The sequence below is a fragment of the Magnolia sinica genome, chromosome 11 (genome assembly GCF_029962835.1).
Source record: "Magnolia sinica isolate HGM2019 chromosome 11, MsV1, whole genome shotgun sequence".
NCBI classification, from domain to species: domain Eukaryota; kingdom Viridiplantae; phylum Streptophyta; class Magnoliopsida; order Magnoliales; family Magnoliaceae; genus Magnolia; species Magnolia sinica.
The window spans coordinates 70,846,529-70,874,323 of record NC_080583.1 but is presented as its reverse complement, the minus strand read 5'-3'; the positions used below and the strand labels follow the sequence as shown (position 1 = coordinate 70,874,323).

Below are 27,795 nucleotides of genomic sequence, written 5' to 3'. Positions count from 1 at the left end.
ACCAAGGCTCAAGTGGACCATACTATAGGAAGCAGTGACAATAATGATGCCTACCGTTGATATCTTCCTAAGGCCTACTGTGATGTTTATTTTCCATCTAACCCGTTCATAAGGTCATTTAGACCTGAATGAAAGGAAAAAAAAAAAAAAAACCTTGATCCAAAAAATCTATAGCCTCCAAAAAGTTTTCAACGGCAAGGGTTTGCTTCACTTAAGCCTTGGATCTACATCGTTGTTTTGTATTGTACTCTAAAATGACATGAAAAGATGGACAGACGGTGTGGATAAAACCCATACATTACGGTGGCCCCTCAGAGCCCGTGCATGTGCCGAGCTCTAGACATGCGTAGTACCCCATTTAACCTCTTCAAAACTACTTCCTCGGATCATCGGCTAGTGGAGGCACTTTTAAAATCTCCCGATAAATTTACAGGCCGAGAAATTTCCGAGAACGAGATTTGTAACTATATAAGATTCTTCACACGTGTTCTACATCGGCCGGTGTGCCAAGAGAACCTTTCCATTCACTGGCGGGAAAGTAAAGAAGAAGAGGAAAAAGACAGAATCCAGATGCATTTAAAAAAAATAAAAAATCTTCCATTAAAACTCCTCTCATAACTTCGATTCCTCTCCAACACTAACCACTCTCTCTCTCTCTCTCTCTCTCTCATACACCACTTGTAATCTCAGCATATATAATCTCGTTCATCTTACATTTTCTAGGGCCTTTTTCTCTTTCTTCTTGAAATCGCACCTTCCATATTCTTGAATTTTAGGGGTTTTCGCTTCTTGATTTCAAAGGCTTTTCCATGGCTTCCGTCGGAAACCCGCTCCAGCTTCAAACCCATCGCTCTCGATTATCTTCTTTGTACCTGTCTACTGCCAGACTGCTGCCTCGCGCTGATTCTCTACGCTGCCGCACGCGGTTCTCTCGATTCCCATCCCTCCCCTTCTCTCCGCTGCCGGAAAACCGCTTCGCTGAGCTTTCCGGCAATGTTTTGAGATTTTCGGCTCCGAATCCCGTTTTGAGGCGGCGCCGGCCTGTTGAGTTTCCGGTTGTGTCTGCGACAGCGGCTGCTGATGGTGATGGCCACGAGATCGAGGGGTAGGAATTCACGATCGTTGCCTACTTTTATGTCTAATTTTAATTTTAATTTTTATCTTCCTTTTTTTCTTCTAGAACTGTTCTTGATGCGGTTTTTGATTAATGAGAATTGGCAGGGTTGCTAACCCTTCCAAGAGCTTTGCAGAGAAGTATCCAGCTCTGATTACTGGCTCTTTCTTCTTCATGTGGTAAGTCATCATGTATCTATGTATTCATGTATATAGGCATGCACATGTTTGTATGTGTATGCATGTAGTTATAAATGTTATCCATCTGTCACGAAATTCTTTGAATTTCTAGAAGTATCATGAGTTATTTGTGATTTTTTTCATAGAAAGAAAAATTTCCGACTATTTTCTTGATTTCTTGAATAGTTAATGACTTGCGGCTTATTTGAAAATACCATGAATATTGTTCGTGACTTATTCAACATTTTAAAGAAAAAATCTTATAGAAAAGATTCTTGATTTTCCTGAATTCCTCTTGATTTTTCCTGAAAATTCCCAAATCTTGATCAATTACTTCGCTGATTTATTCATGATTCCAAAAATTTAACACCGTGTTATGCTATGTGTTTTTTCCTTTTTCCTGTTTTTTTTTTTTTTAAATGTGCAGCCATGTGTATGAACGCATGCTCATGCAATTAATTGTATCTGCCTGTTCTGTGTATGTACTGGTGTTTATGTATGCATGTACTTGTGTTTGTGTCCGTGTCCATGCAGCTAATTATGCATGTCAATATCATTTATATATCATTGAATTCCTTGTATGTATATATGTAAGACCATGTGTATATATGTAACATCATCTATGTTTGTGGAAATACTATTGTGCCCTGAGGAGGATGAGAGTTTCATCCATACATGTACTGTGGCACACACATATGATAATTGGCATCTTCCAACTTATTGGCTTCACTTGCCTCTATCCAAAATTTCCAAGGTTGGAAGATCCTAACCAACCATCTATTCAGTTATCTTTTGCCCATTGCATGTGCATTGTTGCAAAATTTGTCTTATAATGGCCATTTGTATTCTGTCTATGAGTCAATTAGGATCTTTGATCAGTTTTTTTTTTTTTGGGTGGTGGAACCGATTGAATGAATAATCCTAATCTGGTCCATCTGTGTATGGTTGCGATATGGGAGGATGCTACTTCAAATGCTCCAAGGGGCATTGTTTGTATGCATGAGCAACCATGTATGTATGCATGTAAAATGATGTACAGATGTGTTAGTACGGTTTCTCCAAGCACACATGCAAGTGAAGCCCTGCCTTTCCACACAAGCACATTTGCCAATATGTGCGAGATCTGATCTTTCCATCAGATGGCCATCTTATTCAGATTTTTTGGACTAAAAATCAGGCTGTTTTACTCCTCATCTGGGGCACAATGTATAGAACAGGGTATAGCTAGAGAAAATCATTTAGCTATTTATTCTGTATGTTGTGGCTCACCTGAGTTAAATGGCCTGATTTTTTGAGGCAGAATATGCCTGATGGAAATCACGGATCTTGCATATAGGCATATGTGCTCGTGTGTGGATGGGCAAGCTCTACCACATGTGGTCTTAGCATACCTTGGATCTGTATGTATGTTGTTTTTGTTAGTGTGGAATGTGCATTGCAAATTTTTGAATATTTTGTATCGCAATTATTTTAAGGAGAGTATTCCCACATTTGAGTCCATTAGAATTTTGAACTGAAAGTGTTTACTAGTTACATGGTTTTGTTTGTCTAATATTAATTAATATCTTATACCCTTCTCATCGTAGATGTGGGAATGTGGGTAGCTCATCAACGATGTCAATATCCTCAACAATAAGGAAAGACTTCTTTTCTGAATGAATCAAGGATTTTGACTTTGAGATGCATGAATGTCATCATCTGGATCTGCATATTCAAAGGTACTTGGGTGTGCGCATGGGCATGCTTGTATACAGTCGATGGATCTCTTTTACCTATGAGAAGAAGGGTATTTGGAAATTTTAGAATAGCCAAATGGAGTTCAAACATATCATTCTTTAGAGATCTAGGAAAGACACAGTTCGAGCATTTGCTTGGCCCTGATAAACTGCATGGTTGGGTACACCTTGTGGTGATCCAGATCATTTATGTGGTGGATGGGTGATACCCCAAGCACCTAGTCTGCTGGATGATCCTAACTATTCGATTGGGCCCCAGTAAATGTGGACGTTTTGTTTCATTTGTCCATTTTTGTTGGATCACTTAAATCATCTGACAGGGGAGTATTGGCACATAGCCCATCATCCCATGATGGGGTCCGCAGATCAATAGCTTAATACCAAAGGTCGACCCTGCCATTTTTTGCTGGCAAACCAAAAACTCAGCTGTTTCGTTTGAGCATAATATAATATAACTTGGTGATGGAGTCTATTAACATTTCAATATTTTTCTGGAGTCTTCTCACAAATAGTTCTTGTTCTGGCTACTTTGTGACTCTGTTGCCATTGCTAATATATTGCATGTGAATCGTTTTTAACAATCATGGTTGTTCTTGCTTCAGGTACTTCTTGAATGTAATTTTCAACATACTTAATAAGAAGGTGTATAACTATTTCCCATATCCATAGTAAGTATCTATGCCAAGTGCATCTTTACGTCTTGTAGACTCAAAGATGTTTCAGTTTTTTGCAAATGAATAGTTCAAACTCTTTGTTACTATTGCTGATAACACTTTTCGTTTGATCTTGTGGATTATGTCAACTATATAAAATGGCGGATTGTGGGTGAGATTTTCAGAAAAGTTTTCTTTTTGTGCAGTTTTGTCTCTGTTGTGCATCTCCTTGTTGGAGTGGTATACTGTCTTGTTAGCTGGGCTGTTGGTCTACCAAAACGTGCTGTGAGTTCCAACTTCAGACCACCTGTTCGGTTGCTCTTTTAAAGAGTCTCTAAGGGGCATTATAGCTTATGTTCTTCAAATGTCTTGTTGCCCCCCCTCCCCGTTTGAGCAGCCAATTGATAAGGATCTGTTGGCTCTCCTCACTCCAGTTGCGTTTTGTCATGCGCTTGGGCACGTGATGTCGAATGTATCATTTGCAGCTGTTGCCGTGTCATTTACTCACACCATCAAAGGTATGCAATTTTGTGGTGACTGAAGTTTGCTTATTAAAGCAGATATCTGCATTGATATCATGCAGATCTAATGAAAGATTAATATGTGCACTTCATTTTATACACTGCACAGTCGTATTTGCAGTATCTAACCAGGTTGAACTGTCTGGTCCAGTTCACCTTTTAAAACATAGATCTAAAGAATGGGACAAAAGTGTAACTTTTGTTATACATTGAGCTGTTGGAAGATCTAGGGTTGAACCACCTCTTCCTAATCTGCACTTTTATACTGAAGGTGATACCAGTTCAGAAAGATTCACATAAGAACCTGGTCCAAAAATTACTCCTGTTTGCGTTATGTTGTTTTCCTTTCTTGTGATTGGAGCAATTTCTCCTATGGATGTGGCGTTGGTGGTTCTTTCCTATTGCACAAGGGTTTTGTTTGTTTTGTTCAATTCATGATAGTTTATGGGGGACATGTTGTTCTTAAGGATTATCATCTCTTTGATTTTTTTTTAATTGATTGTAGGACTTGATTTCTTCTTAGATTTGGATTTTTTAAGAACCTGAGCAAGTTATGCATTTGATAGAGACAGTTTCCGGTACATGTTACATCACTTCTAATTGCCTAGGGTTTCTTACGATGGAATAAATTTTGTTCAAAGTTTTACCGGAGATTTTTTTTTTCCTTCATGTTTCTTTGCTTCCTTCCTATCTGGAAGGCTCAAAAGGAGTGTACTTGCGTGTTTCTATTAGCGAGTAGCTTGTCCATGTTTCAATATGCTAAATCTTCATTTGAAGCAATGTTTTAAATATCGTTATCGCGTAATGTATCTCTCCCTTGGGATACGGATACACATCGGTTATCGCATGGGATATATCGGTTATATCGCGTAATGTATCATTGTTGTTGGGAAACATGGGAACATTGGGAAATTGGTCAATTTTTTCAATGAAACTTCAGAGATTGTTGAAAAAGGCATCAATACACACTTAAAAATCAAATATTACAAAACAGTGCACATAATAGGGGTTTCCTTTGTATGGGGTCCTAAATCCTAATATATAGCATCATAGAGAATAGCCTCAAAACACAAGGCAGAATTGGAATTGGGGAGGAAGGTAAATTTGCCAAAAATATATAAGGGATCCCGAATATTCTAAGCATTCCAAATATGCATTCATTTATAAATTGGAACATGTTTATGGTGGTGTAACGGTCCACTCTTTGGTGAGAAGTCATATCGGACTGTCTGATTCAGGTAACCTGAATATGACTACAAAAAGTATATATTTAATTTTCTAAATATCTAATTTATATACTTAACAATTTAATATCTTTCTCCCAGTAGTTCTTTAAAAAAATGAAATTAAATTCAGGTAGATGACGTTGCCAATTTCAGGCTGACTTGGAGGACCAATCTATGCCCCAAATTAGCCTCAAATTCATGCAATTTATTGTCATTATCCCACTTATGAATTAGTGGACATTTATTGGATAGTGAATCATGAAAAAAATCACAAGGCCCTATTTTAAAAAATAAGAGTACACAAAATGACAATTAAAACTATTCAAATAATTTGATTTTGGCATTGTGAGTTAGCAATTGCAGTTTATAATTTAATTGGTAAATTTTAAGTTAATATATGTCTTTCGTACAATTTTTTAAGGCCCCAAATTAGGCGGGACTCGGATTGTGAAGTGTAGCACACATGTCAAAGTTTTTTGGGCCCCCCCATGATGAATATGTTATATCTAAACTGTCCTTTCATTTGACGAGATCGTCTTAAGGCTTGACACGAAAAATAATACAAATCTAATTATCAAGTGGACCACACTGCAAAAAGCAATGGGGGATTGAACGTCTACCATTGAAAACTTTTTTAGGATCACAGAACTTTTAGATCAATATGAAATTTGTTTTTCCTCTTCATTCAGGTCTTTTTGACCTTATGAACAAATTGGATGGTTACGGTGGGCCTACGAATTGTTTAACGGTGAAAATCATCATCTCCGCTGCTATTTTTGGTGTGGTCCAGACGATCTTTGGATACAATTCATTTTTTAGGTAATGCTCTAAAATAATATTTAAAAATAGATGAACGGTGTAGATATAATAAATAGATCACTGTGGAGCCCATAAAACTTTGATCTCCTTTGAACCGTTCGTACAACTCGGAGCTCGAGGAGTGTCAGCGCTCGTCTCAGCGTGACAGGTACCTACAGTAGCTTACGCCTACAAAAAAAAAAAAAACAAAAAAAAGGAGAGAGGGAAACCGAAAAGAAAAAAGAGGGAAAGAAGAGAAGAAAAAAGAGGGAAAGAGGGAAAGAACAGAGAGAGAGAGAGAGAGAGAGAGAGAGAAGAAGAAGAAGAAGAAGAAGAAGAAGAAAATGAAGAAGAAAAGGATGGCTGCAACCGCAGCAGGGCCGCGGCTATTCGAGAAGAGGAAGAAGAAGAAGAAGAAAGGTAAGTTTTTTCTTCTTTTTTTTTTTAAGGCCCGTAACAGCTGTTACGGGTTATATCGCGTAATGTATCATTGTTGTTGGGAAACATGGGAACATTGGGAAATTGGTCAATTTTTTCAATGAAACTTCAGAGATTGTTGAAAAAGGCATCAATACACACTTAAAAATCAAATATTACAAAACAGTGCACATAATAGGGGTTTCCTTTGTATGGGGTCCTAAATCCTAATATATGCACTTTCCAATTGAACTGATGCAAGTACATTAAAGGTTTGTTCTTATAATTTATAAACGTAAGAAGACATGTTTGGAAACACAAGCAATACATTCAAAAGCAAAAGAAGAATCACTAGATCAGGTTACATACATGTTTAATTTTGTGTTTGGATACAAAGATTGCAACTAATTTGCGAGAAATTAAGACATTTTGATTTTTCTCAATTTTCCGCAACTTGACCCATCTCCCCCAAAGCTCGAAATCGAAGTTCCAATCCATGATTTTTCATGGAAAACATGAAGAATCATAAATTTGTAACCATTTGACACTGGTTTAACATGATTTACAACAAAAACATGGATTGAAAATCGAAAATGCTCATTGGATCGAATATGTGGGATATATTGGCACTACCTGTGTGTTTTGTATCGCACAGGTGGGATACAAGATATATCGTGGGATATATCAGCTGATATCATCGATATTTAAAAGACTGATCTAAAGTAGCCCAACATGCTTCAAGCATGATATTGAAGGAACTTCTTGCTTTAACAGTTTCAAGTTGGAAGCAACTTTTAAATGGCAAAGATGTTAAGCTTATAACTTTTCAGTTATTAAATTGGTGGATAATAAGCATTCCAAATTTGTTGTTGATTTCTTGGAAGGCTTCTGTTTGAACTCACATTGTAGATAATGGATAATAGGAGATACTTTTGCCGAACCAGAGGTCCTTGTTCTTATGTTTGTTTTTGTCTTGGCACGTCGATCAAACTTACCATTTTGGATCCTTTATGTTGAGGATTTCATGCATATGCTAAGGCAAGTTGTAAATAAGGAGTGCATAGGTTTTTCCTCCTATTGAACTAATTAATCATCTTCTTGATGCTCTTATACAGCCTTGGAGCCTTTCTTCAATGCCGCTGCTTCCCAATTTATTTTGGGTCATCAAATTCCTTTCTCTCTCTGGCTGTCATTGGCCCCTGTTGTGATTGGTAACCCTTTGACGTTTTTTCTTTTTCTTTGTTTATGTTTGGTTCATTTACCTTGCAATTTGCCATCTTATTATGTGGAGAAAGGAAATTATTCTCTGATCTGCTCTGTGGCTTTGTATTCCAGGTGTTTCTATGGCATCATTGACTGAACTCTCCTTCAACTGGACTGGTTTCATCAGTGCAATGATTTCAAATATTGCTTTTACATACAGAAGCATTTATTCAAAGAAAGCCATGGTATGACTGTTCCAACTGCATTCACAGTACTTGCAACACTAAGCTCAGCATGTGCTGGTAGGCTCCATCGAATTGTTCGGCTGGTGCCTGGAGGCAGATATCTAGCACAAATTGCTTGTGTTTTATGTTAAAGAATACATTTGTCACTGGTCATATTTCTCTAGTTTTATCATGATAATTTCCCAGGGATGTGTATTCAGCCATTTTCCTTTCCAATGACCCTTATCTCCATAAGAATCCCATCTACCAAAGTGATTCTGCATTGGGGGCGCCTAGGTTGACTTGTAAATCAGTTTGTGGAATACTTTAGGTGTTTTGGGAAGCCGAAAGGTCATATACCTATCTACCTGCAGGTCACACACAGAAACATACGCTGACCCACATAGATGCACTATTTGCAACGAGAAACTGAAAAAGAAAAAAGAAAAGAAAAACTGATTATTCAAGGCTGGCCTCTAGCCTAAGCTGGCAACTGAGCAAAGTATTGCAAGTAATGATATTTCCTTTCTCCACCTCTATTTCCGTCTTTAATCTTATTTCTTCATATTTTGACAGACTGGTATGGACAGTACAAATGTGTATGCTTATATTTCAATTATTGCCCTCCTCGTTTGCATCCCTCCTGCGATAATAGTAAGAATTTCTGACCATTACTGGTGCTTACTTGAAGTTAGATACTCCTTCATCCAATAAGCATTTCTTTCAGTGGATTTAGATGACAGCTTGTTGTGTACTTTCAGATTGAAGGACCCCAGCTGATGCAGTATGGTTTTGCCGATGCAATTGCTAAAGTGGGTCTTTATAAGTTCATTTCTGATCTTTTCTGGATCGGGATGTTTTACCATCTATACAATCAGGTGACTGTCCAAGCATTCTATTCTATCCTATAGTCATCCTTTTCTTTTCCTTCTGTTTTGTTTTCACCATGAGTTAAAAACTTGCTGAGATTGTTAAGTTCTCTACTTCCTTTTGGCTGACCTATTGTTCATCCTATGCCTCCAGTTTTCTATTTACTGATCATTTTATTGTTGTCTTCAGCCTTCCTCACTGGTTTTGATTTTGATTTTTTTGGTTGCAGATTGCTACGAACACTTTAGAACGAGTTGCACCCCTTACACATGCAGTTGGAAATGTGCTGAAGCGAGTATTCGTCATTGGGTTTTCTATCGTGGTGTTTGGTAATTACTTGATCTCCTTCCCCTTCTTTGAGCTATACATACTTGTAAACCCATGTTCAGTTCTTTCACTATAATATTTTGAAACCCTTTTTGTTTTGTTTGTGGAAATGTGGCAATGTTGAAGTACATGGACCATCACACACTTCTGGTGCCATCATCTAACAATTAGATTAATGAAAAACCTGCCAATCAGTTTGGAAATATTAACCAATGTCCTTAGTCAAAATGTGGTGAAAGCCTAGAATCTTTTCCACTTTCCTCGCTTGTTACTTGTTAGTCACTTGCATTCCACACGTGGCGAACATGTATGAGATCCAAAATTCCAATAAGTAGGCCCATCTTTATATGAGTATCCCAAGATTCACACCAAATGCATGATCCTAACCTTTGAAAGAAACTTTAGGATTTTGATGTAGGATGGGTAGAGGATGATTCAATGGAGGGCCAGGATCACACAGATTGGGGCTGGAGGGGCCCCATTTGAAAAAAATAAAACTGGCCTAAACGTGCACTATACCTTCCAAAGGCCATAACTTTGCAAATAGTTATATGTTTCATGCGCAAAATATACCATTCGACGAGCTCTACGCCCTAGCCAACAATCCAAAGTTTGTTGGCTCCCTTCGGCTTTTGGCCCACAAATAGCTTCACAAAATTCAATCTTTAGAGGGGTTAATTTTGAGTTTTTAGTTAAAATTTACTATTTTTAGTAGAGTTTGCTACTTTTTAAGTTTAAAGTGTTTTAGGGTTTAGAGTCTTGTAATAGCTTAAAGTCATTGTTTGATTTGCGGGAAAGAGTTTGTTAGTTTAGAAGTCATTTATATCTATTTTTCCTACATTTACTATTTTAGGAAAGTTTATTATTTCGGGAGAGTTACAAATTTAGTGTTTGGGGCTTATATAAGTCCATATGAAACAAAAGGGCTTTGTAAACAGACTTCTTCATCATCCGTATCAATTTTATCTATTGTTTTTACAAATTTCTCTCTCCGTGTGGATTTAAGTTCTATTCTTGAGAAAAGATGGTGATCTCTTGCGGGCGTTGTTCCAGAGAATCAATCATTATGGGCGGTGAAAATCCTGTGGGCAGTGTTCCAGAGAATCAATCATTATTTGAGGCAAAGTTTGTTGCCTTCCAATAGGAAAACCAGCAATGCATGCAAGAGATGCATGCAATAATTGCTCAGTTGGTTGAGTCCATTGAGCGCGTTTAGAGCTAAGGCAACAAACAGCTTGTGACCATTGAAGGGGCTCACGATTGGCTAGTTTGTGGTCCAACAAATCCACCACACACGCCATATCGTAGACCCCAACATGATGGTAATGGGTTTGACAATGAGGTGGATGAGATCCTAACAAGGGGGGTAAGGAGTCACTGGACAAGATTGGGACTACCAATCTAAGGTATATCTCCCTTCTTTCAATGGGCAGCTTAACATTGAGGACCTTCTCGATTAGCTCATGAGGTAGAGAAATTCTTCGACTGCTTGGAGATCCTTTGTGGAGAAGAAAGTAAAGCTGGGAGCGTATAAGCTTAATGGCGGGCGCTTCAGTATGGTGGGAGCAACTCCCAACTCTCATGGTTGCAGCAATTGGAGGCACCGATACAAACCTGGCCATGGATGAAGAAGTTGATGCAAGCGTGGTTTTTGCTAGTAGGCCACGTTAAGGTATTATCTCAATAGTACCAAAATTGCCATTAAGGAAGCTGTACGATGAAGGATTATGCAAAAGAATTTTGCTGTTTATTCTCATTTAACGATTTAACAGAGATTGAGTGACAATAAGTAGCAAGGTTCACAAGTGGACTGTATAGGGAGATTGGATGATGATGCAGGCCATCTGGATCCTTAATGAAGCTCTCAAGTTGGCGACCATAGTGGAGACATAATCAGAGAGGCCAATTGCAAGACCATAATGTCACGCCCCAAACTCGGAAATCGGGCTCACAAAATTCCCAATTGCCGAATCCGGCGACGACAACCTCCGTAGTACTCCATTCTCGGCTCCTGGCACCCACATACCAGGTTCCGATCCTGGAATCTTACAAGGAGGATTTTAAACATGAATTTCTTTCATAATAAGCATAACCATAAGCATAACCCACGAATAATAACCAGAACATCATCACAGAATCCACTATGATTAAAAAAACTTGAGATACAATGTGCATAAAAGGAAATACAATGATAACAAAAAGGCTTTGGAAGCTCAGCTGCACACTCCTGCTCAGCTACGATTGTCCTGGCGTCACCTGCACGCATCTATCGTGCATAAGCTTATAGAAAGCTTAGAGGGTGGTGAAAGTGTGTGCGCAAGGTAGCAATGCAAGTATGTAATATCAGAGTAGTGCGGAAACATGCTAGTAAGTCCGTGAATGCTAACATCCGTACCAAGGCTATGCGATGCAAGACATGAATACTATTGGCCATACCAAGGCCATGCGATGTAAGGCATGAATGCTACCGGCCACACCAAGGCCATACGATGCAAGGCCTACATAACCAATGTCATGTGCAAGATGCGACTCAAGCATACCAATCCACATCATTGTAGCTCATCTTCGGAGCATCATATATCAGTACAGTTCTATCGGGATAATCACCGGGGTCTAGTACACTATACACCATATTGCTGCCCCACACTGGACGCACAACCGTGCAAGCGGAAGAGACCTCACTACCCGCCTGACTAGTAGTCTGCCAATATCTACCCGGCATGTCGGTAGCGGACCCATTTACGAGCTAGTCAGACTCAGTCTAGCAATTGCCCCCTATCTTCGGGCGGGTAAGGCTACACCCCCTTTCAACCGACCACGACACAGTGAGAGATACGACCTCTTGATATTCGGCCCTCATGTGCTCATACTTCCACTCGGTCTAGGCATTGGAGCATCCTCCATGGTACCATAAGAGTTTGAGGACTTTCACCCTGGGACATCCTTCGCGCCCCCGTACTTAATAAGAATTTCTGGTATCCAATCATATCATCCACGCTATATCTGCGGAGGCTACAGCCCTGATGTCAGTAGGCCGTACAATAATCATAATCACATAATGCAAAATGCATGAGTCATGCAGTCCAATCATGCATCAATCCTGCGCATACCGTGCGCTCATGTGGGACAACTTCGCCTATCAGGGAGTCCCATAAACAACCTGCCCAATGGCATATGCAATGGTCAACCACATCTCATAACAAGCATGTAGATGATGCATGTGCATGTATCATGATGCTATGCTATCACATACTCATAATCGGCATCGATAATCGACCTATATACAAGGTGGGGTACATAGAAGGACAGCCGATCTAAACCATAACATAAAGATCGGTCCTCAACTGTGGAATATACCAAATCCGATAGCACGGATGCCTCCGTCTATGGTAATGATGAACTCTCCTCATATCAAGGTTGGGCCTAGATGGCCTACCAATAATCCTAAGGATTTGGAACGGGCTTCCTTCACCATACTATCATATGGCCTGCTAGATGCCCTAGGGGGCCCAAATAAGTCCTAGATGGACCCCAAGATTAAAAGAAATAATTCTACAAGCAACCAATGAGGGCCCAACAATTTGGGTTAGCCCGATACGAATAGATGGATCATGCAAATATCAATGGGGCCCAATGATTAGGGTCTACCCACTTAGAAAAGGATGAGAATGGGCCTAACAAAGGCCTATGGGAAGGTTACAATGTAGACATTTAACCATCATTGCCCATCAATGTGGACATTTAACCAACATTGCTCCCAAGGAGTGGCCCACATAGAGCTTAACATATAGTGGGCCCATGGCCTCACACAAGGGCCTCATACACAACATAATGGGCCTCACTCAAGGGCCTAATATACTTCGCAATGGGCCCCACTAAATGGGCCTCTCATACATCACAATGGGCCACATACATATCAGATTGGTCCTTTCCAGATGGGCCACAAATACATCACATTGGGCCTAATCAAAGGCCACAAATACATCATATTATGGTGGGCCCTGCACATTCCAAATGGGCCCCACCGGATGGACAACTAGGATAAACAATGCCTATAGCAAGGGGGGTACATACATCACGGTGGGCCGCACAAGTGGACAACATAGATGAAGCACGCATAGCATGGTGGGCCTTGTGTTTACACAACAGGTGGGGCCCACCGTCCATGCCCAGATGGTGTGGTTATACAACACATACATCATTGCGAGGTCCACGTCTCACGTGGACGGTGTGGATCACATACATCCTGGTGGACCCCACTCGTACTGCAAGTGGGTCCCATCGTCCCTACGTGGACGGTGTGGATATACAACACATGCATCATGGCAGGCCTCACGTCCCAGCAGTGGACGGATGACTTGGATATACAACACATTATCAAGGTGGGCCCCACCCGTCCAGCAAACAGACGGCATGGATGAGACCCATACATCATGGTCGGCCCCACACAGCACCGCCCAGAGATGGACGGTGTGGGTACTGAATACATACATCAAGGTGCACCCCCCCCCCCCCAGCACGTGTGGGGTGGGTCCCACGTCCAGCCAAAAACGGACGGACAGTTGGGATATATCACATACCTCACGATCAAGCCCCCAGAACTTGCTGACGTTAAGTAGTAGCAGCTGCTGCTGCGTTGGACCCACCGTCCCACGTGGACGGTGGATTGGACCCATACATCAAGGTGGGTCCACATGTGTGGCCCACCAGTTCTGGATAGAGTTGATATTTGCGTTTTCTCTTCATCTGGGCCTGTCTAGGCGGTCAGGCCAATGGGCCTGTCGCTGGACGGGCAATAAGGTGGGCCCCACGGTCGGACAACGTGGATTTAAGATACATGCATCACAGCGGGGTCCACCAGAGCGGGCCACGCAGCCCCAGAATCGAGTCGGTATTTGTGTTTTCCTTCATCCGGGCTGGCCCAAAAATGGGCAGCAAGGTGGCCCCATAAACTGGTCGTCCAGAAAAATCTGGACAGTGTGGATTGTTGATCACATCAGGTGTGCCACACACATCATTACCATAAAAAAATGAAATGAGGAGAGAGAGAGAGAGAGAGAGAGAGAGAGAGAGAGAGATGTGCGATGGAGGGGCCTTGCCACTATGGGCCCCTCTGTTACAAGCATCAATACATACATCAAGATGGGTCCCATGCATGCACGGGCCTATCATAACAAAATAAAAATCTGAGGTGGGGATGCCATCCCCACCATGCAAATGAGGGGTGGATTAAAGAAAAACCCATCATGGTGGGGTCCATGGAGAATGGACTCTCCATGGCTCATGCATGCAAGAAGATGGGCCAAAGGCCACATCAAGGGGATCATGGAGGATCTCCACCATGGATTAGTGGGCCCTTTAAGTCTCCTTGCAAATGAAAGAAAGAAATCTAAGGGAGATGATGAAATCTAGCTCTAGAGAGCACCCACCTTGGATCTTGATGTCCTTCTTCCACCACCATGCTCCAATGCTCCTAAGATGATCTTTTAATGGTTAAGATGGGGTCTTGATGGTTGGATTGATGGGTTGAATGGGTGAAAGGGGCTAAAATTTTGGGGGTTGCTTGGACGTCCCAAGCTCTAGCAATGGAGGGAGTGAGAGAGAATGAGAGGGAGAGAGGGAGAAAAGAGAGAGAAATGCAATGATTACATGTAAGACCATAATGACTTGTGTAAGTCATGGGGAAGAAAAAAGAAATCATTATTTGTAAGAGGCATGGGCTAGGGTGACATCATCCTACCCTAGATAGGCTAGGGTGATGTCATCATCATGATTACTTGCTAGGGAAAAATCATATCTGGGATAGGTGGGTCCTGCAATCAAGCGATCAACGACCATAATAATGCGCGGGCCACATTTTATGATCTAAGCGTCGGATTGGCGCACGAGACGTGGCGTCAGAACCGCGGCGATAGCGTGGTTGCAGTGGCACAGGTTTCGGGCTGAGTCGACTCGGGTTTAAAGGATGTGACTTAGGGTCGCGCACAAATGCAGTCTACGGGCCGCGGGTCGCCAGAATTTACTGGGAGGATCACGAAATCCTACGGAATGGAATGGTCACTAGGACATGGGCTTGACAATGCCTGCCTACGACTCGGTTGTAGAGCCTTGAGTGCTTGAGTATTGAGAACCGGGGCGTGACACAAGTAATGGAGGAAATCGTCATTGTTGAACGTTCATGGGCTACAATGCAGGCCCAAGGAAAAAGTCTTGCCAGGGGATGTTCTTGGCCTTCCGTTGTTGCGAATTGAGATTTAGGAAGTGAACAAGCCAAGCAACAGGGAGGAGCAACCATGATGTAGGACAGACCTCTTAAATGACCTCCATTGATGTGCACCCAAAGAGGTCTGTTATAGTTGAAGAGGGTTAAGAGGGGCTGATGGAGGTGGTAAAGGGTGGAATGAAGAGTTTAAAGGAGTAATAGGGGAAGGTGTTGAGGACATCCGAGCACCATACTAGAGGAGGGTTAAGCTAGTCTCCTTATGGCTAGATGACTATTACATGGGGTCCACTTGCCCAATTCACATTCTTAGCTACGTTGAAAACCCCATGTGCATGTTCGTGCATCTTTGAAGACCCCTACACTGGAAAGATGCACAAAGGCTGCATATAAGAGCTTGATGGACACATCGGACCGTTGGATCGGGTGGACACAATGATCAAGCTGTTGGATCATCATCATAGGACATCTTGATCGTGAACCCTCATGGCTCACAATATAGTTCAGTTTTTTAGATTGTTTACATGTTTTGTTATTTTTGGTATAGCTTATATTTGTGTTGAGATTAGGAATTTAAAAATAACTTTTAATTTATTAAGCGTCTTTATGTCGAGAATCTTATCTGAGAGCGCCTTTTTGTAAAAGGTCTTTTATGAGACTATAAAAGAGAAAAGGGGGTGGTGTGGAGCCCTAATGCCATTATTTTGAAAAAAAAAGCTTTGTGTTTTCTCTTCTTTATGTGATTTGAAGAATACTCCCATGTGATTTAGAGCTTGGGTGTGGTGTGATTCTATTCTCTATTCAATGGAGGCGTGAGGCTTCCATCTATCATCTTCCTTCTCTCTTCCCCTTTATAAAAAAAGATGTATTTTCCTCAAAACTTCATCTCTCTTCTTCCCTTCATCCAAAACCTTAATTCCCCTCTACCAATACCTAAATCCATCAATCCCCTTAACCAATTCACCCAATTTATCCCTAATTTCATCTTTTCTCTAAATTCTAAAAAATCCTAATTCCAAAATACCCAATTCCCATGAACTCTAATTTTTCAAAATTCAGATTTTTTCTTTCCTAACCCTAATCATAGAACTTACAAGTTAGTCCCTTGAGTGTGGAACATGCTTATGTTAAATTGGAAGTTCTATCCTTCCATCGGGCCTAGTTTTAATTGATTTATATGATTTTTTAACATGAGGGCATGTGATTTAGGTTGAATCAGATTTTATTTCCTATTGCTTAATTTTAATTATGTAGTGGGTTAGTATCTTTTGTTAATTTAATTACTTTATGGACTCTTTTATAATCTCCACGTTGCACACTATCATTAAATCATGTGTCCTGCATTAGAAGGTTTTATGAAGAAGATTTTAGGGCTTGAAGTCAAGTGTTGAAGGTTTGGATAGTAACTTGTGAGAGGTAAAATTGGGCAGGAAGAGACAAAAAGAGAGAGTGGATGATATACCTTAAGGGTGTCACTAAGGTATTCTAGGAGTCTCATTGAGAAAATTTAATGGATTCTCACCATTAACAAACTATTCATTCAATCTCAAATCTAAAATGGTTTACAATGGCATGAACTTCTTGCTTTATAGACTTAATAGAACTTTCCTACATTTACCCAACAACTTAGGAAAACTAAAAGTCACTTTAGTTTCAAGGAGAATTAATAACTAAAACCTTAGTCCCAAACAACATTTTCCTGAAAACATCTTTATAGAACTCTACTTTCAAAACAAAGTCTCTTTGACTTTCTAGAGAATCCTTGAATGAAAATAATTTCCAATTAAGATTTGAACAGGTTGAATGACCTACTGGCTTAGTAGAGTTATGGGCCCAATCTATGGGCTTTTGGACAATCATGGGTCTTCCTGGGCTTGCAGCTATAGGTCTTAAAGCTTATGGGCATGTCTTTGTTAATGGGGCCCACATCATTCTCATTAGTTTTCTCTCTTGCTTAAACTTTAAGGGGGGCTAATCCCCATCAAACCAGTACCATAAATACATCCTAGAACCCCTATGCTCCACCCAAGCCGACTAAGTATTAGAGGTGTAGTCAACCCGGGCATCGATCTTAACTAGTACTCTTAAAGACATGGCTAACCCAACCACTAACTCAAGGGAGGCAGGTGAGGATCAGTCAAATTCTAAAGAAGAGTGGGACAACAAACCCATGACAGAGACAGAAGAGGAGTGAACTTATAAAGATCAATGGGCGCCTCTTTTTGCGATGTACACTCTAAAGTATGAGAAAGATGAATACTTGTGATGTGGTCATAGATGGATGCAACAACAAGAACATAATGTCCAAGGCAGTGGTAGACAAGGTACAATTGGAGACGGAAAAACACCTTTTTCTATACATAATTGGTTGGATTAAGAAGGTCAGTAAAACCATGGTAATTGAGCGATGCTTAGTTCCGTTTTCAACTGATGGAATTATAAAGATGAAGTTGTATGCGATGTGTTTGCTATGGAAGCATGCCATATGATACTTGGATAGCTATGGTAGCATGACGTTGACTCTACCCATAGAGGTAGGGACAACATCTATATCTTCTCGAAAGATGGGAAAGATTATCCTTGCTCTTATGGGTGAGGAAAACCCACCCGAAGCTTCCCAAGGGGAATGATAGTCTTTCCTACTGGTGGATGGCATAGAGCCTATGTTAGTCCAGAAAAATCAATGTGAATGTAGAACTCAAGGAGATTATTCCAGAAGACCCCTTAGACAGATTAGCATTTCAAATTGTTCTAAGAAGGTAATTGTAACACCTCGATTTCTAAAACCTGAGTACGAGACTTGTCTTTAGAAATCCGGGAGTTTATAAATTAGAGAAACAACGGAATGTAAACTCAGAGTGCGATAGCCAAAAGAAGCATGTATATCCATGAGAGCCCAAATATTTGACCCGCTCAGCTGGGGGTCTTAGTTACAAAATTCCAGAAGTTCCCAAAATACTAATCCATTGAAAACAAAATATAGAGCTACTAATTAACACCAAAATACGCCGCTACGACTTGATGCGGCTCGTCCTCATAATACTCCTCCTTTTGCTCCATGATGACATCATCAAGGCCGACACCGATGCCCTCTACATCCGTCCCCGCATGTTCTGTACGGTTGGATAGTTGATGGATGAGTGGCTAGTTCAGTGTAAATTCTCCTCAAGATTACACATCGTCGCCTTAGCAAATATAGTTAAAAGGAAACTAAACAATAATCCAAAACATACAATATGCAGTCTTATTAGATGTATGGATGCATGAATGCACATCGGCCTAGGGATGCACATCCAACTGGACTTGGGCTCGTCACCCATGCAATCATCGACCTGAGAATGATCATCCAGTCGGACAGGGGTTGATAGTCGATGGTCGATGGTCTGGGAGCTAGCGAAACGATGCCCCAACAACCTTAGGGCACGTGCTATAGCATCCAGAATAGCCATCCATTATCGCCAATATGCTATGAATGCATGATTAGCCAGCTGTTATTAATCCAGTTATAATCAGCTAATTTAGGTTACTCAATGGTCACTACGGGGGGCTCGTCACCCAGTGTACACCGACAACTCGAGCATAGTGTCTCATTACCACCATCCCCGGCTCATGAGGTCCTTCACCTTGGGATGTTTTAATAGGATACCTTCATCAAAATGACACTAGTTCAAGGTCCCTATTTTCCACACATTTGTCTAATTACATCCCAATTGTGGCTTGCATACAATCATGAAATCTTCCATGTGTCGCATCAAGAGGTTATGTACAGAGGCAAATCATGTTAACATGTGACAATATATGACTTCAAATAAGGCATGTCAGGAAGCATCATGAATTAATAACTGATGAGGATATATTACTAAGTCATGTGAATAGTGATCAAGGATTAATTAGCATGTGGGCAAGTATCACAATAATGGTGATTTAGTACAAACTAGGTTTAGCTAATTTAGAAATGGAAAGCCCAAAGGGAAAGTCATCACCTGAATGGTAGAGTTCACGGACTTGGTCTGAGTCTCCTTGTGGTCTGGGTTCACTCAAAGGATTTCTTAAAAATTATAGCTTATATTGGTCAGGTGATTCTATGGCCTTGTACAAAAGTTCAAAAGAACTCAACAATAAGGCCATTTAGGCTTGCATTAGGCCCACCATATATTTATTCAGTCAAGGTGGTCCCAAGGGATTTCAATAGGCAGTGGTCTATTTGACAAGAGTCTGCCTTTATCTTTCTCCTCAAGGCTTAGGGCAAGTTCACCAAATGGATGGATGGTTTGGATGAAGCACATACGTTAGGTTGGGGCCCACGGAGCACCGAGGAGTAGCCCACCCGATTCTCTGTTAGCCACCCCCTACTAGGGATCGATACCAAGACCTCCAGCGTTGAAATGAGGTATCTCCACTCAGTTTGCCGATTGAGCTATGGATCTGAGTGATCATGTCCAGAGCTGGGCGTCCACAGGTGGATGGTCTGGATAAAATAAATGTATTAAGGTGGGCTATGTCCAGACCTCGGACGGTCTGGATTCAACATGGTGTCAGGTGGGTCCCACATGGGGCCAACCACATGCATCTAATATATGAATATTCAACGTCTCGTGCATCTAAGATATATTAGAATATTATATCATGCCTCTGATATTTAAATATTATATATATATCACATACTTCTGATATTTAAATATTATATATATCACATGCATCTGATATTTATTTGAGCATGATATTAGCGTGGGTCCAACATGGGCACATCATGTGCATATGTTATAAAAGGCCTAACGTTGGAGACCATGATGGACGGTCAGGATGTAATCCACGTACCTCACGTTGCTTTGATGGATCTCATATACCAGAGGCACCTTATATAATATAAATTAAAGTTTGCATGCATGTACAGGTGTACATATATGCATACATGTACCTGTACTTTTATATATATATATATATATATATATATATATTCAAATGTCCATCACTGGACTCCCATGGATGGATGACCTGGAATGGACGGCCAGGATGCAGTCCACATACACCATGCTGTTCATATACCAGAGGTACTACAATATAATGTTACTTAAATATTCACATGTACGTGTTATATGTATATGCATATATGAAATATATATATATATATATATATATATATATTTCTTTTCCTCACAAAAACGTCCAGTGGCCTGGCGTCCTTTGATGGACAGCCAGGATGTGCCACGTCATCAAGTTGTGGTCACCCACCAATTCTTGTTAGGTGAGGCCCACCTGCTGATGTAGGGTGCGGCCCACCTGCACGTGTGCAAGACCCAAAACCAAGGCAGCCCCTTAGTCTTTTGTGAGCCCCACCTGCATTTGGCAAGGCCCAGTTGAACTTTAGTGAGGCCCAAAGTCTGCTCCTCCTTTCACTGTTAGGGTGCACAGCTTTCTTCCCCAGTAGTGCAATGTTTTTGATGCTACTTCCGGCCCTTGTTTTGGCTCCATCACCGCACACTTCCATGCCGTTTTTTCAACCCATCTCAATGCACAACGGGGCACGGTGGTAGCCATCTTTTTCAGTCAAGGGACGGCCCAAAATGGGACATTATCTCTTTCAGTTTCAGACTTATGTCAGTCCGAGCTGCAGCCGACCGAGCTCGTGTTGGGAGCTGTTCTTGGACTGGGTTTCAGCCCTCGGCTGGGGCCATCTTCATGCCGTTGTTTGGCCCCAAACATGTCCTTAAAACAGGGTCCTACTCATTGGCCGCATTCAGCCTTCAAACAGAGCCTGTTTTGGCTCCCTGAATGGTCCTTGTTGATGGGTGTTTTTCAGCCAAGGTTAGGTGTAATGGAGTTTAGTGTAGGTTTTCTAGAGTTTCTCTTTAAGAAAAATGGAGGGAAGGGCTCTACCTTCCACAGTTGGGTCCGAACTTGAGCTGACTTGTACGCACCCACCGCCCCTACACCTTCCTCTCTCTTTTCTCTCTCTTTCCACAGGAGTGGTGTGGCTGCAGACTTACACTGACTCGGCTTGGTCCGTTCTCACGGACTGAGTGAGGACAGTGCGAGCCGAGCTCACCTTCCTTCACTGTTCTCTCTCTCTCTCTCTCTCTCTCTCTCTCTCTCTCTCTCTCTCTCTGTTTTCTCTCCTTCTTTCCTTTCTTACTTCTCTCCTGTGTGGAGTTTGGGAGGGTTGAACCTCCCCATTTATAAGCATGGAGCTAAAGATCCGGTGGCTGGGATGGGTCCTGCGAATCCCTAGGTAGTGGCCGTCAGTCGCTACCTCTGTTTTTCTCAAAATAGATAAATGTGGCTTGTAAGTTCTCCCTGTTTGGCTATTTTTTGGCTTGAGAGAGAGAGCTAGCATCTGCACATCGGAAATCCAACCGACGCGGCTCTCCCCATAACTTCAGTGGTCTGTTCGCCTTCTGTTTATTCATGATAGAACGGACGGTCAGGGATCGATTCCCTTCGTTTGTTTTCGGGGCCCCTCATCCTTATATGGTTTTGTTGGGGTGGGCCCCACCGACAAAATGGATGGTCTGGATTGCTCGGAAAACGATCAGGGTGGCTCACTTAGGGGTTTGAAGCCATTTGTTTCAAATGATGAAAATGGCGGGAGAGGATTCTTCTCAATTTGCAAAAAGGGTCGGTAAACAAGACCTTTGACCGATCCTCTATGTTCCGTGCACGTCGTGCACTAGTGGTTGGGGTGCACGTGCACCTGGCTTTGGGGGCCCACCATGACTCTGGTGCTTGATCTGCCCCGATCAACTGTCTTGGGGTCCAGTCATAAAGGTCCTAGCCCGGTTTGGGGCGGGGCCGAGGCCCAAGTGGGCCATATCATACTATTCAGGGCCTCATTTGCCCATATATCGTGATCTAAAGGTTTGATAGGTCCGAGGTTTCGGTCTGACAGTTGAATCGGGATTCAAGGGGTTTTAAGTACCTTGTTGGTCATATTTTATTCTCCCAAGGTTGTTAATGGGTGTATTGCGTCAAAGTGACTCAGTTGATTTGTTCATAGCCTGTTTTAAATCTAAGGGTTTTGTTGAGTTTTTAACTTTCGGCTGGTGTTGGGTTCGACTTGGCTTATTTGGACCGTGGTGGTTGGCTTCATCGTCGAACGGGAGCCCCGACCTACACTTGTAAAGTTTAAGTTATCTTTCTTAATCGCCTTTTATTTCAATAATCGGGGTCATCAGGGGTAACACCCGAGTATCAAAGATACGGGGTGTTACAGCAATCTAGTGATGGTTCACCTAAGAAAGGAGTAGTTCCTAGGAGTACAACAAGTGGAAGAACACGAATATTAGACTGTATCATATACTCACGAAGATCAATGATCATGTCTATTTTGTTGATCTTCCTGAGGGTATGGTGATATCGCAAACCTTTCTTGTTGCAAACTTGTTCGAGTATCTTTCACCAATGGGTCATACGCAACCACTGATTAACTCAAGGAGTTCTCTTCAAGTGGAGGGGGCTGATGTAGAACGGGTAGAGGAAGATTCAATGGAGGGCTGAGATTGCACAGGCTCGGGCTGGAGGGGCCCGATTGAGCAAAAAGGCCTAAATGCACACTATATCTTTTGACAGCCATAATCTTGCAACCTGTTATCTGTTCCGTGAGTATAATATACCAGTGGAAAGCTATCAATAAGCTCTAGACCTTGGCCCCCAAACAGCTTCACAAAATTCAATTATTTTATGGGTTAAATTTTGAGTTATAAGTTAAATTTTACTAGAGTTGGTTCCTATAATAGCTATTTTCAGGTATTTTAGGGTTTGGAGAGTCCTATGATAGCTTAAAGTCCTTGTTTGAGTCGTGGAAACGAGTATAAGTTAGTATAGAAGTTACTATTTTTACTAAGTTGACTATTTTTGGGAAGTTTACTATATTGGGAAAGTTACAAATTTAGTGTTTAGGGCTTATATAAATCATATGAAAGGGCCTTGTAAACAGTTTTTCATCAATAATATCAATTTCATCTGTTATTTTTAGAGATTTCTCTCCTTGTGGATTCAAGGGCTATTTTTGAGAAGAAGACAATAGTCTTCTCTTTATCCACGTACCCACTGTCTGAATTTCAGGAAAAATGGAGGGTAAGAGAAACTCTAGTTGACCTTTCCATAATGTCCATTTTCTTTACTAAAAGTTCTCCAATACGATGTTAGAATTGTCTGACTAGTCAAACTTTTGGGGTGTGGCCCGTCCAATGTGTAGCGCCTACATGAGATATTGTACATGCTTGCCGGTTGCTGCTTGTTTGAGCATCAGTGGGTCATACAACTTGAGCACAGAAAGTGACAAAAACTAATCTCCAGAAATTTGCTGAAGAAACAACTCCGCTTTGAGATGACAAGCAACTCTGATGCAATCTTTGACTTGGAACCAAGTCAGGAGACTTTCTAGAAGAATGACATGAGAAAAAAACGCTTGTTGAAGAGGTAAGGACCTTACAGTTTTACAAGGAAGAGCCAAGTTGAAAAATAATACCGAGGCCACTTTAACAGAAACGGAAAACACTAATACAGTTTGAACTCTCAAAAGGCTAGCTTTAACAGCCTTTGTGATCTCTCTTGCCTATTCATTCATGTCATGGGATCCCCTTTTCTCCTTCTACAGATACTTTAATTCTGACACCTGTCTTCACCCTATCAGTCTGAATCATTGGCTTGTTGTTAGTAGGGCTGTCGATGGGCTGGGCTGGCATGTTGGGCTCTTGGGCCTGGCTTGCCTAGGGCTGGGATTGGGCTGGAATTCTAGGCCTGAGGCCTAAAACTTAAGCCTGTTTAATTACCAGTTGCGCTCAGGCTTTGCTGAAGAGCTTGTCAGCCTGGACTGAGCCTGGGCATTTTTTCATCCATCATGCATGATGGAGTAGTACTTAATGAGCATCCCAGATCCTGCACAAAAGTGTGTAGTCGGGCTTGTAAATGTATGTGTTGGCCCCTTCACAGGTCCAGTCCAGGCTTGGGCCTAGGTTTTTCTTTAAGGCTGGCTTGGACAGACCTTGGCCCAGCCCATTTACAGTCCCATTAGTTTGACATCATAGTGAATATTTTCATTACTTTAGAGAGTGACACATGGTGATCTTGTTATGAACCCATTAAGATTTACTTGGGAGCTTAGATTGTATTCCATCTTCCACTAAAACCTTATTACCTATAAAGACCTAAAACCCAAACTAAGTTCATCAAAAATAAAACATGCTCATCTAATATGCTGGGATTTCATTACAGTGAACTCACTTGGTTGACAAACATCAATGTAGACATATCTGTAGCACAGCATCACAACTCGGTTACGAGTGACCGGGTGAATGCTTGATAAATAAAGATTACTTGAATAACATTGCATCCGTTGTAAGCAATTAGCCAAGTTTCTGACAGATGCTGCTTGTATTTCAATTAAAGTGGACACCACATGTTGTAGCGGATGTCCATTTGAAACCTGTAGCCGGTAATGTTTATTGAGAATTGACTACCTGCAGCTGAGGCAATCACTTCCCACATTTCTTTTCTATATATATATATATATATATATATATATATATATATATATATATATATATATATATATATATATATATATATATATATATATAAGTTTTCTTTAGGGTGCATTTGGTTGCACCAAATATCGTGAAATTTCATTATATTTGGGGCAACCAAACTCACCCTTAACGTATCCATTTTCACTGTTCCCATGCTATGCTTCTGGACACCAACAACTGAAACATGAATCTGTGCTCTCAGGTTTCTCGTCTGTTCTAACGCTTGTAAAACCATGCAGGCAATAGGATCTCCAAGCAGACTGGCATCGGTACCATCATAGCAATTGCGGGTGTTGCAATCTATTCCCTAATCAAGGCAAACATAGAAGAGGAAAAACGAGTATGGTTTCATTTTCTGTTCCACTTTATTTGAAATATCAATTCAAGTGCCAGTTCTTTTTCCTTTTCTAGCCTCAGTAATAGAAAAATGAGTATCATTTACAACTGTAAAAACCCTTTCCTCTCACACTACAACTACTACACAGCATGTTTGCTATGTTTTGGTGCTTATATCTAAGCAGTAAATTCAGTCGGGGTTGCTGGTCTGAAGCATGTTCGTGTCTGGCCCATTAGCCAATTACCTGAGTACCAGCTCAGCTGGCAATGAAGGAATTTGGCAATCATGTTCTATATTGATATGTAAAAATTGATGGATGGTGTGGATCTAAAACATAAATCATTATGGGGCTCAAAAAAGTTACACATGTTAAAAGGGCTGGGCTGGGCCCACCATCCAAACACTAAGACAACAATGTTAGATTAGTTAGGTCCAGTCCCAGTTGATGGGCCACTTGGAAGATGCACCCTAAAATCGAGCCCGGGTCCAACCCATGGACTTCAAGATTCACTTGGCTCATGTAGGCCAAATTCTAAAACTCGTCGGCTGGACTTCAATCTCAGCTCAGTGAGATTTTGGGGAGAGCTACCAGGAAACTTGGTTATGATAAAGCCTCAACCCTGACTCAGGAAGACTCACTGAGTTGACTTGCTAACTCGATCAACTTAAGGGCCTGTTTGGTAATTGCAGTGTATTTTACACTTTTTTAAGCATTAATTACATGCAACAGGAATTTGTGATGGAAAGGATGCTGTATGTCATTTACAGCAGCAACTTTTAGGTATAGAAAACGAGATGGACTCTGTGGGCCCCCCATGATGTAAATGTTTTATCCACGCTGTCCATTCATTTGGCCAGATCATTGTAGAGCATGCCTCCAAAAAATGATACAGATTCAAAGCTCAACTGGACCACACTATGGGAAGAACATTTAAATGGTTAGCATTCAATCTCCAGTATTTTATGTAGTGTGGTACGCTCCTCTGCACTTTCAATCATGAAATCTGATCTGGGGCAACTCCTCTTCACTTTCAAACGTGTGGTTGAAATCTGATCCGGGCCAACTCCTCTTCACTTTCCATCAAAGTGACAAGGCAATTTTTAAACTAAAATTAAATAAATACGTAAGTGGATGTTCTACACCAAGAAACTATGCTACACTTTGATGTCTATTTCCGTATTTATATTACTTATATAAATTAACTATTTCAAGTAGTCTCTATTATTGCCAATATTTTTCAATTCATAATTATTAACTATCAAGTTGAGTTAGGTTGAGTTTTCGAGTCCGACTTGACTCAGACAAACATTTGAGTCAAGTTGGGTTTTTGGGTTTTTTAACTATGATCTGGACAGCTTCCTAACAAGTAGCGGTTAAATGCAAGCCAATTTTTTTGCAATTGCTTATGAATAATTGTTAGCTTATGCTCACTATATTATCTTTGATATTTTCAGAAGGCTGCTGCAACCACTGCATCTTAATGCAAATCAGAGCAATAAAAATTGATTCTGCACACCCCCTTTCCATTGGTAAAGGGTGTGATAACAAGGCCCGGAGGTATGGTGCATGTGAATTTTTGCATCAGAAAAAGCTGACATTTTGTGTTTGTATTAGCACTCCATTTTCCTTTAAAACGATCAAACACTCCATGGATTAAAAGGAAAAGAAAAAGAAAAAGAAAAAAAAAAACAGAAAGAAATGAAAAAAAGAAAGAAAGAATGAAAGTACAAATCCATTTCTGTTGTGTTTACTCGTAGTTTGACAATACCATGTTGCCGATCACCGTATATGAATTCATCTGGTGGTATGGTACGAATGTCTGTATCATGATGCATGAATTTTATCGAACAGTTTGCACTGTCTGCTTCCATTTTAGTAGAATTTAATGTCGTACCAAGGTCGCTGATCTCAACTGTAAAGGGATGTAAGAACCTTGGTGGTTTACATTCGAGTACATCGATGAAAGCTTTGCTGAAGCGCTTGTGCACGCTACATGTGCTAACATACCATGCAGATGCTCTGGCCCATGAATGAGGTCCAAGCCACTGTTTACGGAACAAATGTATTGCTGAAAAATACTAATCATGGCTAAGTGGATCAGATTTATTTTGCGTAAGAACATCCACACAGTTGGATGGCTTGGATATTGCATCTGTTGGCCATGTAGGTGGTATTCATTGTACGCAATTGTGGGGTTACAAAAGCTCCATTGAGGGTACGTGCGGGACTGCTATTTCTGCCTCTCTTTTTTTTTTTGAGCCGGGCCCATTGGGTGATCCCTGCAATGTTAATGCTCGGGCTCAAAATACAGGCTGTACCCACTTCAGGTGGGCCAGTGTGCTGAACAAAATAGATGGCTAAAAGAACATGTTTTAAGCTGGCCATTTGATTGTACTCCGTTCTCATCAGGGTTTGGTTCGTTCTTAATCATAGTTGATTCAC

General features: G+C 41.0%; 1 protein-coding gene across 1 annotated transcript; it reads left to right on the top strand.

The window, feature by feature from the left end:
* The first annotated feature begins 561 nt into the window (after positions 1-561).
* LOC131219318 (triose phosphate/phosphate translocator, chloroplastic-like) lies at positions 562-27,228 on the top strand. Its single transcript, XM_058214381.1, has 12 exons — positions 562-1,105; positions 1,222-1,293; positions 3,632-3,697; positions 3,889-3,967; positions 4,080-4,200; positions 7,760-7,855; positions 7,980-8,092; positions 8,648-8,725; positions 8,833-8,949; positions 9,171-9,270; positions 25,255-25,355; positions 26,808-27,228. The coding sequence occupies exons 1-12, from the start codon at positions 810-812 to the stop codon at positions 26,832-26,834; spliced, it is 1,266 nt and encodes a 421-aa protein (XP_058070364.1). The 5' UTR covers positions 562-809; the 3' UTR covers positions 26,835-27,228.
* Positions 27,229-27,795: the final 567 nt, after the last annotated feature.